General features: G+C 41.6%; 2 protein-coding genes across 4 annotated transcripts in view; one reads left to right on the forward strand and one right to left on the reverse strand.

Moving 5' to 3' along the window:
• ada2a (adenosine deaminase 2a) overlaps window positions 1-6,661 on the reverse strand; it is a 49,880-nt gene extending 43,219 nt beyond the window's left edge. For 2 of the 3 annotated variants that reach the window (XM_052030804.1, XM_052030801.1), the window contains exon 1: window positions 6,141-6,647. In XM_052030804.1, coding sequence (XP_051886764.1) covers window positions 6,141-6,558 — 418 coding nt within the window. In that variant the 5' untranslated portion in view covers window positions 6,559-6,647. Of the gene's footprint in view, window positions 1-5,596 lie in introns of all 3 variants that reach the window. The other variant, XM_052030803.1, reaches the window with a different exon arrangement.
• Window positions 6,662-6,742: 81 nt separating this feature from the next.
• LOC127578622 (chromatin remodeling regulator CECR2) overlaps window positions 6,743-18,130 on the forward strand; it is a 111,291-nt gene continuing 99,903 nt past the window's right edge. Inside the window, exon 1 of the mRNA XM_052030799.1 lies at window positions 6,743-7,351. Within this exon, the coding sequence (XP_051886759.1) occupies window positions 7,190-7,351 (162 nt within the window). The 5' untranslated portion in view covers window positions 6,743-7,189. The remainder of the gene's footprint in view (window positions 7,352-18,130) is intronic.

Genomic DNA, 18,130 nt, shown 5'->3' on the forward strand with positions numbered 1-18,130 from the left:
CTCACCATTCAAGAGTTCCAACTTTGTGCTTTACATGCCAGAGATGCCTCACTGATTCATGGGAAAATGGCAGAAAAGAAACAAAAAGGCACCGACCACTTCAAGTCCCTCTGACAGGAGTACATGGTCACTAAACACAAAGTGAAGGAGCAAACAACATCATTCTGATAAAGGGTCTGTGACTTAAAATGTTAACTCGGTTTCTCTTTGCAGAGATGCTGCCTGATCTGCTGAGTATTTCCAACATTTTCTGTTTTAATCCAAATAACCCATCCATCCACCCCATCAAGCCCCACCCATGGCAGAGACTGCAGATCCCACTAAAGGATTCGTTAGTCACAGCAGAACCAACAGAACAGTAGAGGAAGCAAGTCATCCTCACCCTCTAGGGACCACATAAGGAGGACAACTAGACTAGCAAATACTCAAAATACCCAACAAAATACCCAACAAATGCAAAGGCGAATTATCTGAACAAGCACAGCTGGGTCCAGCGAAAATCTTTATGTGGTTCACCACTATCCATGTCCCTAGTGTATCCTCCTTGAAGCTCAACTACAAGAGAGGGATGGGCAACATGGAGCAAGGTAGAGAACAAATAACCACCAAAGTTCACACGAATAAAGAACACATTTAAAAGTACACCAAACAAGTTGCAGTTCAAGAAACAGAAACAATTAAACTTCATGGACAATCTGGGAATTTACTCCAAGGATATTTCACTCAACTTTATTTCTTTGTTTAAAACATTAAACAGTGAGAAAATGCATTAAAGCCGAAAAGAAACTTGGACTTCAATAACCATTCATTGTTAAATGGCTTACAGAAAAGAATAAGAACAGAAAATATTGGCAAGTCAGATAGCAATGGAGGAGAACAAAACAGTATTTCAGGTTAATGACCCTTCATTAGAACTAGAAGAGCTAAGAAACATAATTGATTTTAATCAAGTACAGAAGGAATGCTAGGTGAGGAGCTTAGGAACAGAAGAGAAGGTAGGAGAGATTAATGACAAATGGATGGTGAAAGACAAAAGGTAGGTGGTAATGGGACAATGAAAGAAACAGATGGATCTGAGGAGCTCAAAATATCAAAAGCTTAACCAGTGCCAAACAAAAAAAGGGAGCTGTGGTTATGAACTTCAATTATTAAGTCAATAGCATTTTGAAAGCTACAAAGTAACAGATTGAAAGTTGAGCTGCTGCCCCTTGAGTTAACAAGATGCATCACAATAGTGTAGGAGATCAAGAACAAGTGATTATAGTAGAAGCGAGATGAAGAATTAAAGTGACAGGCAAATAGAAGCTCGGGCTCAGGCCTGTAGGCTGAACGGAGGTGCTCTTCATATTGATCACTCCATGTTTTTGGAGAATAAATTGCAACGTGAATAAACAATGCCATTGACAAAAATATCGGTAAATCATTTTCTCATTCATGAGATTACATGGCCTCTGGGACAATGGGAAGGGGAGATCTGAAAGTGCAGGTGTTCCACCTACTGCGGAAGAAGATGAAGTTATCATGAACCAGGAGGAATTGTTGGGGGAAGGCCAAAGTGCATATGAGGGTGTTGCAGAGGAATCAGTACCTTCAGAATGCAGAAAGAGGAGAGGAAGATGTACATGTTCGTGACTTCACACTGGAGCCAGTGGAAGAGGCAGATGGTCCGTTGAAATGGAAGTTGATATGGAGGGAGGAAAACCTTACTGAGGTTCTTGGAGGGAGAAGGATGAGAGCAAAAGTGCAGGAAACAGGATACAGTAAAGGGCTACATTAATCTCAATGGAGAGGAATCCTTCATTGAAGGGAAGAGGCAGAAGTAGTATTGCTATGGAAAGTGGAATTGTCATAAGTATATGCAATAGAAGGTGTGGAAGAAGAGAAAATATGATGGAGATTGGGGGACAGAGATAAAGATGGGAGGTGCGCGTGCAGCAGAAAGTATAGTCAAACCAGCTGCAAGAGTTGGTGGATTTGAGGTACATTTGGACAAATTGGTCAACAACCTTAGCCAAATGAAAAATCAATAAAATGAAATGTGGACTATTAAGGTGAAGAGAGGTGGAAATTGGAAGCAAAATTAATAAGCGTGCAATAGAGTCCCAGTTGTAGTTGGGAAGGGGGTACAACAGCAGAGTAAGAGAGGGCAAGTGGGAGGCATTGAGACAGACTTTGTGAGAGTAAGGATGCAAGGCAACACCAGGCACTAATGACCCAGGTAAAAAAATTGAGATGCCTAATGCTGTTAAATCTGCAATTTTCACTAAATCTCAATTTAAGCAGGATCTCGTTCAATGTTTAGCCACGAGGTATCAGTATAAAACAAGAGTTTTTACCCTTGGTGAAATGTTACTAGGTATTCTTCAAAGAAACCTCTTCACCCTGCATCTCCAAACAACCAAAACATATCTCTACAAATGTAGAAGTTGTGCAGCAATGTGCAAACACTTCAGTAAAGTCATCTAGTATGTCAAAGATCAGCTTGTTTGACAGTAAAGAATAATATCAAGTGGTTTTATTTATTTTCTGGCTCATTGCTTTTCATACAAGTGTATTTATAAAGTAAAATGGCATAGAAATAATTAAACTAATTAAGTTATATGGACTTGCTGGCAAAAAAATAAAAACATGGAAGGTAGAAACTAATGAAATGTAAGAGTGTTTGTTTATGTGCTACTGCAATGCTTTCTAACTCTGTGTAATACATACAAAATACATTAAACTGTGCCTCAGTCACACTGAGCAGACATGGAAGCCAAATTAATTCAGTGAGAGCACCTAATCATGGCTGCAAATTAATTTGTCAGCAAAAAAATTAATGAATTCTTCAAGCTTTTCATCATAATGGCGATGAATACATTTTTCAGCCCTGAATAAATATGGAATTAAGTAATAGTAAGTGTGCAAATTGAACACAGAACTAATTGAATACCTAGATGCTACAACATCTACTCTGAATATCTATTTCAGAGTACCTTAAGGTAGTAAAAACATCCCAAGGCACTTCACAGAGCAGAATCAAACAGAAATTGACACAAAACCATGCAGCTTGATGTTAGTGCAGTCTGGCTAAACAGGTACAATGTAACATGCAACTTAAAGGAAACAGAAAAGTTTTGGAAGGAAATTCCAAAGTTTAGGACCAAGGCAGATGAAGGAGCCAGAAGTGGAGAGAACACGATCTTGTGAGAGTAATAAGGTTAGAGAGAATTACAGTGATAATGCCAGAGTAAAATCATGGTGAAGTTTGAAAAGGAGGATGAGATCTTACAAGCATGTCCCTGCTTAATTGGAATCTAGTTGAAGTCAACAAATCACAGGATTGATGGGCGAAAGGGATCTAGTGCAAATTAGGATACAGAAAGAAGGTACAAGAGACTCTGCAGTTGCTGGAATCTGGAACAACACACAAAATGCTGGAGGAACTCAGCAGGTCAGGCAGCATCTATGGAGGGAAATAAACAGTCGATGTTTCGAGTCGAGACCCTTCCTCAGGACTGGAAAGGAAGAGGATACAGAAAGTACAGTTTTGAATGGCCTTGAGTATAAGTACAGTAGGGTGAAGGACAGTTATGGGTAATAAAAACAGAAAATGCAGGAAATACACAGCAGATCAAGCAGCATCTGTGGAGAAAGGACAGAGTGGTCTTTCAGGTCAATAATCCTTCATCAGAACAGTTATGGATACATTGTGATAGTCCAGAAAGTGTAGGCCAGATTGCTTAACATCTGTTGTTGGCAAGATGTTAGAGTCTACAATCAAGGAAGAAATAGCCGGTCACTTAAGCTCAGAGCTATAAAATCAAGTCTTTAGTTTTATGAAAGCAAAGTCACAATTGACAAATTTGCCAGAGTTCTTCAAGGAGTTGATAGAGGGAAACCTGTAGATGTAGTGCATTTGGATTTCCAGAAGCCATTTGATGAGGTGTCACATAAAAGGCTGGTGCAGAAATGCTCACGGTAGTGAGGAAAGTATTAATGTGGATTACAGACTGGTTATCACATTGAAGGCACAGGGTCAGAAATAAATAGGTCTTTCTCAGGCTGTAAGGATGTAACCTGTGGAGTGCCACAAGGATCCATCCTTAGCCCTCAATTATTTACCATCTATATTAATAATGTGGAGAAGGAGTAGAAGTATAGTATATCTAAGTTTGCTGATGATATGAAAAATAGGTGAGAGGGCATGCTGTTTACACTCTGCCACAGGAAATAGATAGGTTGAGTGATGGGCAAAACTCTGCAAATAGAGTTTGATGTGGAAAAGTGCGAGGTCACGTCATTCAAAAGAAGGAATTAAAGGGCAGACCATTATCTAAACAGAGAGACAATGCAAATGAGTAAAGTTCAGAAGGATTGCGGTGTTCTTGGGCATGACACAAAAAGTTAGCGTACAGGTGCAGCAAATAGTTCGGTAGGCAAATTATGTCTTGGCCAATAGTGGAAGGGGAATTCTCTACCTTGGAGGGTTGTGGAGGCTAAGTCACTGGAAGTTTATAAAGAGGAGGTCGATAAATTTGTGAAAGATTAGGGAATTGAGGGCCACGTGGAACTGGCACAGATGAGGAATTAAGGGACGGCTGGGGCAGCTCCGCCACTGATCGCATTGAACGGCGGGGCAGGCTTGAGGGTGGCCTCCTCCTGCTCCTAATTGTCTTGTGTTTTTATGAGTCAGGGTGACGAAAGTGTGGCTGTGTGCTTCTACCTGAGCTGAGACAAGGACAGAACCCAGCCATACTATGCAGATGGCAATAATTGCATATAATTGCACAGATGCGAACCCTAAAACTATCCAGGCTCAAATATGACGCCAAAGTTGGTTACCTTTCAGGCCATTGCTCTGTGTAATGCCACTGCATTACATACAGTCTTTCATGCAGCACTTTTGTAGTATTTATGTTTTATACATTCAGTTCTACATAGGTTTCTGGTGACACACGTGGTCACGGTTTTCTCCACTCAACCCTGGTCTCCCCAACTATCATCGTCATCTCAAGAGCTGCAAAACTAAAAGTTAAATGAATAGTTCCAAGCTGAATATTAAACGTAGCGCAATCTATGCGCTTTAAAATAGTGATTCGTACAATTGGGATATTTTAACTATCATGGATGTAACATTTCCAGTCCATTTCCTCCAACACATTTGTTTTACTATACAAGTTCACAAACAATGCACGAATCACCAGCAACCGGAACTCTAACTGAACCCATCTTCAAGGGGGCAGAGTATTCTTAAAAGGGACTAACACCAGCAATCTTTATCGATCGACTTTATATAAACAGCTCTAATCTGGATTTATGACAGATTCGACAGTACTATACAAGAACGCTATGCTTCGTCCCCCCGACGTCTGCGGAAGGTTTAAATGAAAAATTCTTCCGCAACACTTGATCGTTGCAATAAACTTTCACTCAAAGTTCCGCACACGAAGTAATAAACGTAATTCACCTTTCTATTAAGCGCGTGACCAGAAAGTGGTTATGTAATTTTCATCTGAGGTTTTTAAGCGACTGCAGTAATGTTGGAAACTGGCGTCAGAAACAATACCTGACCCAATACGTAGTTCCCCATTTATAAACCAGATAACATGCCTACCTTTGGGCAGCTTCCGTAAAATGTTAAAAACAGTGCTCTGTTCAATCAGTTCTTTAGCTCTGAAAAAATGCATGGTCGGTGGGAATTTACCGGTTTCTACTCCTTCAGCAATCTCCTTTATTTTTATTTTCATAAGTATATCATTAACTTTGATTTCTTTTTCCGTTGATAGTAGATTACCGCCGGTAAATTTGAACTGTTCCATTTTCATCAATTTATCTCGGTCATTTGGAGTCGGAAACGCTTGGCACACAGCAAATAAACAAAAAGAAATGGAAAACACAGTGTTCTTGACGTTTGGTCTCGTCATTTTCCCAAATAAATGACGCATGGCCGTATACAACACTCCAAGTTAGATAAAGACACAACCTGCTTCAGAAATCAAACCGATTAAACTGGGAAACGTTCCGAAATATTAATGACTTCCACTTCTGCAAGTAACTTCCTTTTCTCCTGACAGCGGAAGTAACCCTCGGTCCTTACTTGTCTTTTGAAACGCGCGAACAGTGAAAGATAAACCGGTTCTGCCTCCGAATGTCCTTACATTTTAATTGACACTTCTGCTGATCATTGGGGAGTTGCAACTTTTGGGGAGGGGGGGTCATTAAAAATCGAGGAGTTTTTGTAACAAAAAGCGTTGAAATTAAAAGGAGCCAAGCCTCCGGTTTAGAAGCACGGGACGGAGAAGACTGGATAACCGTCGCCGTTGTGCCTATCACTGGGAAAGATGCAGTATGCAGTGGGAGTGCAGGCACTTCCACCCGGACGAAGGCAGCAGCGTCTCGGCTCCATTGGCACAGGAGCGGCGGGACACCGGGGATGGAACTTTGGGTGATCCAAGTGGGAACGTTCGCCCGCTCCTGGCAACTGTTGCAACTCAGGAACCGCAACACCAAACACTTTCGGCGCCAATTATCCCAGGGTAGAGGGGAAGTGGGCGGGGGAGTAGAAAGAAGAATCATTCAGGTCCAAGGCCACAAAACACATCTCAGTCTCATTAAAGAACTCGTCATTAAAACACCGCGGGGCAACCCGAGTTGTCGCCGTCCCCGACAACAACTCCCCGCTACCCAGCCGATTGGCCCGCACTCAGGAGACCGCGTCGTCACATCCTGTGGAAGGCACGGAGCCCTCGCACTGTGCTGCGGGTGGAGGGGGGGGGGGGGTTGGACTGGGGGCAGCTGCTCGGAAATATCAATTATAGAAAGTGCTGGCTCGACTTCGGTCTGTGGAGAGGGCCTGGCATTGTTGTGAAAACCGGGCTGCGGTTGCGATATGCGGGTTGGGTGGCTTTAAGGGAGGAATGGCCCGGGCGACTGGCGGTGGAGTTTGGCGTGGCCTCCCTCCAGCGTGCTGAGGGATTGGAGTGCTCTCTTGTTGTTGCCTGGCCATCTGTTCCTTGGTGAGGATGGGGCTGGAGATTGTTACATTATTACACACGCACGCTTGCACTGACTGAGCGAGGGCAGCAGTCTCGGCCATGGCAGGCAGTGCAGCCACCTACACCCACCACATTTGTAATTAAAAGACTGGAAAGGGGGGGGGGGAAGGAAAAGAAAACACAAGGAAAAGAAGTTCGAGGAAAACTATCTCATGTGGGAAAAAAAGGATTTGATGCCATTTAAAATGTCCGAGGAATGTCCATCTTCGACCGTTTCGGTGGAAGAAATTCGTTCTTGGTGGGAAGTACCCGCCATCGCACACTTTTGCTCATTATTCAGGACCGCATTTGGGCTGCCGGACTTCGAAATTGAGGTAATCTTATTTTTTTTCCCCCTTTTGAGTTCGGAGGCTCTCGTTTCCTGTAAATGGTTAAGTTGCATTTCCAAGCTCCTGTCAATTAGAAGAAGGTAAAGTTTGTAATCATACGAATGCAGAATGTCAATCTCGCTCCCCAGCTGCTGGTTGAATTCTATTGTGGTTCCAAAAGAGCTCGATTGTGGCCAACGATGGGTTGGTGTGGACTTTAATCGTCGTTGCTTGTCCTTCCTAAAAATAAAACCATGTGCCTGCTTTTAAAAGTTTAATAAAGTTTGTATCTGTTCGACGGGGAGGGGCGAGGACATAGCGTGTTTGTTTGGTAAGAAGGAACGTGTCTCCCGATAAGGTGCTGCTGCTCTTCATGATCTGCGCTGCCACACATCCATCACAGCAGTGGCATTGTTAGGAGAAAGAAGAGCCACATGCTGCTTACAAAGTTAGCAGCTTGCCCTTTTAAACTAAAATTGTGTAGAAAAAGCCCCGGAAATACATACATCCCCCAACTTTAAAATGGGCATTTAAAAAAAACATAACCTGAATTCAGATAATGAGCTTTTGGTAAATAGCTTGATTCATTGGTGAGGTGATGAGTATTTCGTTACACTTCGCCACTAGTAATCAAAATATAAGTGTAACAAATTAAACTTGTGGGCAGCGTTTTATTTGGTACCTGATATTCAGGATTTTGAAAAAAATAGTGTATTCGTAAACATTATTCAATTGGGTTTTTTAAATAGCCATATCGGAAACGAATTCCGAAAATCATTCTGTATGAGGTAAAATTAAACAAATGCATTCATGCCGTTCTTTCCGATTTCTCATCTTTTACCCCATTGTTTTTGTTCAGTGAACCTATTGTTTAAAGCTGTTTTCATTGGAGGGAAGGGGGTTGAAAGGCTTAATTCAGAACGAATGTTGTTTGCTTGTGAATCTTGAAAGTTTTGGATCATTTTACTTTGAAATCCAAATAAAATGTGTGTTTGTTGTGTATTAAGTTGCAAGCGAAAAAAAAACTCGAGGAACTGACGAGATGGTGTGTCCGGAGTGATTTTTGCCGTCGAATGTAGGTTTACTGTAAGGCGTGTTCTGTAGCTTTCCAAAACAAAGCTCGCACTTCTGGCTGAATGCAGTCGGGAGCAAACTGCAGTCTTGTGCTACCTTGGTTTTTAACGATGTGTCAGCCAGCCACCAGCTGAGCCACGCATGTTGGTTGTTCATATTAAGTTTGTTTTCCATTTTTTGAAGTGCAACAAGTTGTTCTTGGTTCCCCTCCAACTTTATACATTTCCAGTGAAAATACGTTTCCTGTTGTATTCTGCACTTCTTTATGTAAAAGAACATTAAGGAAATTAATGTATTTAAGATGGGCCCATCCCCAAAATGGAGAGACCAGTTTTCATTTTATCTCTTAAGACGTCTTACCTTTTAACCTCCCGCCCTTTCCCCCTCCCCCTCCCATCGAAAGCCATTCAACTAGTTTGTTTGTTTTCTCATCTCCCGTGCTTTCCCCAAATAAGGCACCCATGTGTACCTCCATCTCTTTCCTGAAACTTCTCAAATTGTTTTGCACTGCCGAGGTTGTGGGAGTAGTAAAATCATGTTTATGCATGTTCCTCGTGATCTCTCGCAGCTCAGTTTTCAACCATGTTGCTGTCCTTGGTAGCAAATGTTTTTTTGAATATATTAGTCACTTTGTATTGTAGTCAGCTTGCAGTTTGGAGAATCTTTTGTAGGTGTTAATGCGCATGTTTTTTTTCTGTGTTTACAGTTTCCACATAAGTATTAGCTTAATCGATACTTTTCAAAACGCTGATGTTATTTGGAAACAAATCTCAGTCTGCTTTTTCCATCACACGTGTTCTGTGCTTTTTAATGTGTAGATAATACAGTGCATTTGTCACATAGGTAAGCTTTATTTAATATAATTTAAAGTGTACACACTTCATTATTGCTATGGAATTGTATCATTTATGAGACTGGGTATGCACTCTACATGCGTTGTATTGATTTTAGCTTCTCAAATGCATCAGAACTGCATCAAAATGTTCAGGTAGCCATTGGCATGAAGACTGTAATTAAGAGGCTGTTATGACAGATTACTTAAGCAGTAATTTCTTTTAATACAGAGGTTACTGCATTTTTCATAGCCGAATTGGCAAATGTGTTATCAAATATAAAGAGAATTGTACAGATCAGGAAAAATTCCAAGTTCACTTACTGGTTTGTGCTGAGGTAATTGATTTCAGTTGCAATGACAATTAGTGTATTACAGTCAATCTCTATAGTTTTGTAGTCTGAATGTTGAGTGGAAATGATCCCTGCCTCTAGTATGAAGAATGGACATTTTAACAAAGTCTTTCAAGATGCTTGGAACTGCTTTTCAGCAGGACTCTATGTCTTCAAGAAAGTAGGTGGAAAAGTGATGAATAATACTTTAGCCAGAAGTAATGATGCTTGTTTAACACACTATGAACATAGAATAGTACAGCACAGGAACCCTCTCCAAAGCCTTCACATCCCTCTTGCAATGTGGCAACCAGAACTGCACTCAATACTTCAACTATGTCCCAAACCAAGTTTTGTACAGCTGCAACATGACTTCCTGATTCCAATACTCAGTGCCCCAAGCAATGAAGGCAAGCATGCCATGATGCTGCCTTTACCACCCTATCTACTTGTGTTGCTACTTTCAGGGATTTGTACATCAATGTTCCTAAGGATCCTGTCATTTGCTATATATTTTCCCCTTGTGTTTGACATCCCGAAGTGCAACCCCTCACACTGCCCAGATTAAACTCTCTGCCATTTCTCTGCCCATATCTGCCACTGATCTATATCCTGCTGTATCCTTTGACAACCTTCTTCACTGTCCACAACTCCCAACAATTTTTGGAAGAGGATGTATTTGTCTTGTAGCAAACATCACTCCAATAGAAGTATCTGTTTTAAGCTATACAAAAATGATAACTGTAAACCTTTGAGAGTATTAATATCACTGTAGGAATTATTTTCTTTGATGCAAGTGTTGAGGTGGTTAGTGCATGCTTTTGGAGAGTTTACAATGATTCTCATTTTATCAATATCCCAGCCATTAATTTGGTGACAAATGCAGTATAACGAAAAGCCAGCTGAAAATTGAGAACTATTTCATGTTTTTAGTCTGGCGTTTTTTCCATTCCCTTAAATCATAGTGCTTCCAGATTGATTTTTGTTTTCCTCATTTGTATATTAGAAATAATCTTTCAAAACATACAAAAGAAAAAATGCCATTATAAGGATAAACCATTGCCTCCTTGTTCTTTACTACTTTAGAGACACAGGATTAATAATGAATATGAAATTATCAACTTGCTTTAATCTTGACATGTAGAATTAGCACTTTATTGTAAAATAGATTGCCTCCATTGTTCATTACTTAAGCTAAATTCTGTGGTAGATATAATCTTTTATAATGTTTGTCACTGATTATAAGATGATTCCCAATAAAATTAGTTTGAAATTAAAACCATGCGTTGTGCATATCTCCTTCCTTCTGTGTTGCTCTGTATGGAGTTCCTTGTTAGTGACCTACATTCCAAAATTTATGTTGACATAGTGTGCAAAGATACAAAGTCGTAGTTTCAATTTTTAAATAATTCATTTGCAATCTGAAAGATACATGGATGCAAATTTTAATTTGGTAATGCATGATGTTTCATAGGTTGTCAGAAAAATGCATACCAACTGTATAAAGAAGCTGAGTGGAATCAGTTCTAGTCATTACAAAGTAAAGGCTATTGGTTTTTAAAAATCAATGTAAATTTTAAAATGTGACTTCTATTCAGTAAATGTTCTTTCAAGTTTATTGTTTATGGTAGCTCATTGGTTTATCATGCTTATGTCACAAATGTGGGATGGGTTACCAGTCTCAACTAGTCTTTCTGCACAGTTGAACTGGCAAAGAAATTCCTTCACCACAAGGAGGGAGGAAAAAGAGAAACCCAAGTCAACAGGGCCTGAAGCACATTGTAATGGAATTGTCACTCCACGCTGGCTTAAGAAGATAGGATGTGGTTAGGGGAATGGTAAAGTGGATTGTAGCTTGTAAAACAATGTATGCAGGCCCTCCCCAGGTTATGAACGCCCGACTTGTGGACACCCTGTGTATAGAACAAATATTTGGGAGACCAGGGGAGGGGACGGGGATGGATTTGTCGGCTGCTATGGCGCTGCAGGCATCTTCTATGGGTAGGAATGGGGCATTTCTGCATGTCTTCTGTCCCTAACCCAACCTACCTGCCCTTTCTTCTTTCTCTCTTACACCTCTCTCTCTCTCCCCCTCTTTCTCTCTCTCTCTCACTCTCTCTCTCTGCTTGAGGGCTTGGTTGAGCTGGGAGTGCTGAGTAAACTCTCTCACTGAGTCTGTGAGGCTGGCTGGATGCCACTCTCAGTTCCTGCTCATCTTCCCATCACTGTTGTTTCTGTGATCCTCTCCCACACACTGATTTTGTTTTTTTCTGACTTCCAAAAAATTCAGGTTACAAACAGTTCTCGGGAACGGAACCCTGTTGTAACTTGGGGACTGCCTGTAATGGTATAATTTAACAAAACTCCCATGTACGCATTTAGCTGCCATGTTGAGTAAAGAAAGAATACTCAAAAGTGATTCAGAGATGTAATGGAATAAAATGGATATAGAGCTAAATGTGGGGGGGGGGGGTGTGGAAGGGGGGGGAAGAGAACAGAATTATCAAGAGCTAAGCTAAGCAGTTATGCCTGAAAAGGGAGGGAAATCTAGCTTTGGGTAAGGCCACCAGTCATGGTGAGTGGAGCAAAGAGTACATCAAAGTAGAGTTTATTGTAACAGGTACAAGTAGACGTATGCACAAGTGCAATGAAAAACATGCTTGCAGCAGTATCATGGGCATGTAGCATCACGTAAGCAGCATTCACAAGAAAAACATAAATTGAACATAAATTATACACTGTTTTTACAAGAAAAATCAAAAACAAAGTCCATTTTGGTGCAAAGTGGTCATAGTGTTGCTGAACTGTCATGATTAGGGTTTTGCCAGTTGGTTCTAGTAGCTGCAAAAAGGTGGCATGGCCCAGATGGTGGGGATCTTTGGTGATAAATGTTGCCACCTTGAGGCAGCACCTCCTGAAGGTACTACCAGTGGTGAGGAGGGAAGTGCCCATAATGTATTGAGCAGAGTCCACTACTCTTTGTAGCTGCTTAGTCCTGTACATTCAAATTGCAGTACAATAGCATAAAACACAGGAGCAGAACCAGGCCATTCAGCCCATCGAGTCTCTTCTGCCATTTAATCATGGCTGATTTTATTTTTCCCTTTTCAACCCCATTCTCCTGCCTTCTCACCATAACCTTTGATGCCTTTACTAATCAAGGACCTATCAACCTCTGCTTGAAATATACCCAATGGCTTGGCCTCCACAGCTGTCTTTGGCAATGAATTCCAGATTCATCACCCTCTGGCTAAAGAAATTCCTCCTCGTCTCTGTTCTAAAGGAACATCCTTCTATTCTGAGGCTGTGCCCTCTGGTCTGAGACTCTCCCACTACTGGAAACATCCTCTCGATGTCCACTCTATCCAGGCCTTTCAATGTTCAGTAGGTTTCAATGAGATCGCATCCTTCTAAACTCCAGCAAGTACAGGCCTTTTATTCCTAAGATCATTCTTGTAAACCTCCTCTGGCCCCTCTCCAATGCCACCGTATCTTTCCTTAGATATGGGGCTCAAAATTGCTCACGATACTCCAAATGTGGTCTGACCAACACCTTATAGAGCCTCAGCATCACATCCTTGCTTTTATATTCTCGTCCTCTCAGAATGAATGCTAACATTGCATTTGCCTTCCTTACTACTGACTCAAGCTGCAAGTTAACCTGTAGGGAATCCTGCACTAGGACTCCCAAGTCCCTTTACACCTCTGATTTCTGAATTTGCTCCCAGTTTAGAAAATAGTCTACATCTTTACTCCTTCTACCAAAGTGCATGACCATACACTTCCCTGCACTGTATCCCATCTGTTGCCACTTTGCCCATTCTCTCCACCTGTCCAAGTCCTTCTGCAGATCATGATGCAACCAGTCTGGGTACTCTAGGTGTTGGAATCAGATGAATGGGGTGTGAAGGGAAACAAGACTGCAGAATCTGGAACAGCAAACAATCTGTAGGTTGAGCAGCGTCTTTGGGGAGGGGGGTGGGGCGGTAAGAGAGATTGTTGGTGTTTCAGGTCAAGGCCCTGCATCAGAACTGAATGGAGAGGGAAGATGTTCTGTATAAAGAGGAGAGGGGGAGTAGTGAGACGGGTCAGTGGGTGATTGGTGAAGGATGATGGGCAGATAGAGCCAGGTGGGGAGGTTTGGGGTTGGGAGGGAGCCAGGTAGGTGATGGGAGGGGGCTGACAAAATAAAGCTGGGGGGGTGGTGGGTGGAGGGGAAGGTGGAGTCAGCTGCAGGAGGGTAATATAAGCAGGAACACAAAGGCTGCCAGTGCTGGAATCTGATAAGCAAGGAAGGTGATAATGGGAACCATTAGGGGTGAGGTGAAGGGCCGATGGAACCAGAATCAGGAGGGGGGAGATCTGGGAGTAGAAATGTGTGGGTGGTAGGTGGATGGAACCAGAAGGGGGAGAGGGACAAAAATGGCTGAAGGGAGGCTTGGGGCAGGGGGTATGGGAAAGGGGGTTAAAAAGGATCGGCGGGGGGGAGAAGAACACAGGAAGTAAGGGTTACCTGAACTTGGGAAAATTCTGTGTTCATATCATTGGGTTTAGACAACCCAGGCAGAATGTGAGGTGCTGTTCTTTTGCCTCCCTGGCACTGGAAGAGGCTGAGGACTGAGAGGAATTGAGGAGGGGAATTAAAATAGCTCCAGATGACCACAGCAGACAGAGCGCAGATTCTCGGCAAAGAGGTCACCTGATCTGTACTGCCTCACTGATGTAGAGGAGGCCACATTGACAGCACCAAATCAATAGACAAGATTGGAGGAGGTGCACATGAATTTCTGCCTCACCTGGGAGGGCTTTTTAGGTCCCTGGATGGTGGTGAAGGAGGAGGTGTGAGAACAAGTGTTGCACCTCCTGTGGTTGCAGGGAAAAGGTCAGGGAGAGGTGGGTGGGGAGCAAACCAGGGATCATGGAGGCAGTGGACACTGAAGAAGACAGAAAAGAATGGGTGAAGAGGATGTGGCTAGTGGTGGGAGCTAGTTGCATGCAGCTGGTTGAAATGACAAAGGATGATGTGCTGGATGCAGAGGTTGGCAGGGTGAGGTCTTAGGGGAACTCTCCTTTCTATTTGGAGGGAGATGGGGTGAGAACAGAAGTCAGAGAAACTGAAGGTGTGAGAGAGGGCTCCATCAACCACAGTGGAAGGGGAGCCACATTTTCTGGGGGGAAAAAAAGGGCATTTCAGATGCCCTGGAGTGGAAGGCCTGATATTGAGCAGATGCGGAGACGGAGAAACTGGGAGAAAGGGATGGTGTCCTTGCAAGACACTGAGGGAAGGGGTGTAGTCTCGGTAGCTGTGGGAGTCTGGGTTTGTAGCAAATGTCAGTGGATAGTCAGTCTCCTGAGGTGGAGAGATCCAGAAAAGTGAGAGAAGTGTCAGAAATGGGTCAAGTGAAGTTAATAGCGAAGGTGATAAAATTGACTAGTTCTGCACAGGTGCAGGAAGCAGCACCAATGCAGTTGTTGATGTCATGGTGAAAGAGTTGGAGAGTGGTAGGTTTGTAACAAGGACTTTTCCATGTAGCTAATGAAAAGACAGGGATAGCTGGGGTGTGGCTGGGGGGAAAAATGTTTAATGCTGTAAGAGCTAAGCTATGAAGAAAATTGACTCCCAAAAATGTATTGAAGCACGAGGTCACCAGCAGACTGGCAGGGACATGTGTTGGGCAGGCGGTAGGAAGAGTGTTTTGGAAGAACTGTTCATAGAATTTTCTGGATATTATATGCACTGCTAGTTAAGCAATCATGAGAGAAATATCATAATGTACAATTTCTACTTAAAATCTGAGCATGTCAAAGAGTGTTTCATGTAACACTGCACTGTCAATTGAGCAAGTTATTTTAGGTCTGTACTTTTACACTATATTTGAGTGGATTCAGTTTACAAGGAGAAAAATGGTAGGAATGTTACCAGAGTTAACCTGTATTGTTTGAAAAACAGTTATGTTTTTTTAAAAATGCTGTGAAATTATCAGGGGAAAAAATCTAGCTGATGCAGAAGACTTTTTAAAAAAAAGTTGTAAATTACAGTTTCTGCAAATATCCTTTGAATCTTCTTGCTGTAATAGCTTCTAGGGTTTTTGGTACATCTCCAGAGCTTTGAAGGAGAACATTATGTTAATCAATCTCTGATCTGAATTGAGTTTGATCAATCATTTAACTGAGGCATTGTGCATTCCAGTAGGACCACCAAACCTTGTTTTTTTAAAAATCAATTTCGTAGGTTTGCTATGGTTGGAATTAGTTTATTTTTTTTCCATTGTTTTCCTCTGGGATTCAACTACATTTTAGAAAAGGTACCAGTGTAAACAGAACATCCAGATGTGGTGAGAAAAGAGTACACTCGAGTGCAAAGCGTAATGTGGTTAATGCTGGATAGCAAAGGATGGATTATGTCAAGACATTTTGTCAAAGGTATTAACATCTTTGATTGTGTGATGCTTTAATAGTGAGCAATTTTATTTGTAGGAAATAATGTGTGCATGTCAGTCACTCTAATACAATGTGTACACAATTGGAAGTTCAGTTTTGCAGCCAGGATATTATAATTGACTGTTCATTTGGCCTAGGTATTAGTTGACTTGCCAGATTTGTAGTTGATTAGTCATGACCATGGGCGGTAGTTAGTTGGTCATTTGAGGTGTTGTGTAATGCTAACACTGACTGTGTGAAATGCTGGCCTTTGTATCCCTTTTATTGGGTAGATCACAAATTAACTGGTGCCTCTTGACAGTTTATAGTAACCAAATCTCCACTTTTCTGGCATGTGACCGGGGGAAGTCAAAGACCTACAACCGATGTGGTTCACTGCTTTTTTTTATTTCAAATTTGTCAGTCATTATCAATATGAAAAAAAACCTGAAATACACACATTTTTAAAAATCATTGATATTTTTCTGAAATGTATTTTTATGTCTGTTATTAGAAGAGAAATTTAATCATTTTCTCGTTTCTTCCGCTACACCTTCAGTATCAACAATCTGGTGTCACAAAACTTCAAATGAATTGATTTTCTGTGGATCAATACCTGCTTGTAGTTGCACATCTAAACAACTACTTGTGTGGACAAACAAAGGATAGCATGATGTTTCAGTGTGTCATTGATCAATACATTGTGATACCCTGATCCAGAACATGGATGTGAATGTACTCAAAAACTTGAAGGGCTATGAAAAGTGGTTGAGCTTTGCATTGTCGTTTGAAGTATATAAAGTGCATTATTGCTGTTTCTTGTCACCCAGTAGTTTCTGTAACATGAAGTCCAAAGTTATTTCCAGCATCCTCTTGTTGAAGAGCATAAAAAGCATGAAGTTTGACATCTTGCCTGCAGATTTGCCTATGTGTTAGTGACTATGGTGGTATATTCAGAATTATTAAGATTACAAGGGCATACATTTCTGGTGGTGATCCCACCACCTCCCAAGATTAGTTTAAGACCAGCTTTGATAATTCTTGGTTTTGCCTTGTCGCCTAGTTGCACCTTTAAACGTGTCTGGTTAGTTGTTGCATTTATGGGTGGGGGAATTTGGGTGGTGAAAAAGTTTGATTATTTAAGCTAGGTAAGTGTTTCCAGAGTGTAGTCACTCATTCAGACGTACTGAAAAATTTTGAAGGTTAACTTACCCACTGCTACTCCACTTTCTTGTTTGTGCTTTGGCTTGGCTATTGTGCTCACACTTGTATCAGAATACAAATCCTGCTTGCCCGGAATAATTACTAAGGTGACTTGAAGTGTGAGAACCAAACTGACCTAACCTGAGTTGGGCTTACTGTGCTTTTCAGAAACCTGGGTGAAAACCACTTGAATGTTCAAAGGTAGTGTTTTAACCCTGCCACTGTTCTCGTGCAGTAGCATAAGCACTGCAGGAGCTCTTTAACATCTGTGGTTCTACTGGCTTGGTGTATGCAACTTTGCAGTAAAATGAGGCCGCTGTAAAAGTCATCTTTAATTGAGTCTAGAAGATGTGATCAGCAATTTGTTAACTGAGTAATGATTGTTGGATAAATGAGGTCATAACTATGAACAACATGAAGTATGTCATTTATCTGGCAGAAGTACACTGAGGTATTCACTTTTTAATAACTGAAGCTTTTGCAACACATTGAATATTAAAGTGTAACCAATTAAGGAAAGTTTACAGAAAACCTTGTTAGTTGCAAGTGGATTATAATGTTGTTTTCATCAGTTAAATAACAGCAATAACTCTTCACTGTTTATGTAATACTCAGCATAATAATCATGAGTGCTATTGTAAGATGCAGACATTGGTGATGGGCATGTTGACTTTCAGTCCATAAATGTCGACTGTCCATTTCCCTCCACAAGTGCTGCCTGACCCACCTTGAGTTCCTCCAGCATCTTTGTTGCTCCAGGTTCCAGCATCTGGATGAAGGAATTGATGGCTTTGTGGCCACGTTTGCAGATGATACAAAGATAGGTGGGGGGCAGGTAGTGTTGAGGAAGCAGGAAGTCTGCAGAAGGACTGGGACAGGTTTGGAGAATGGGCAAAGAAGTGGCAGATGGAATACAGCATAGGG

Source organism: Pristis pectinata, chromosome 15 (genome assembly GCF_009764475.1).
Source record: "Pristis pectinata isolate sPriPec2 chromosome 15, sPriPec2.1.pri, whole genome shotgun sequence".
In the NCBI taxonomy this organism is placed as follows: Eukaryota; Metazoa; Chordata; class Chondrichthyes; order Rhinopristiformes; family Pristidae; genus Pristis; species Pristis pectinata.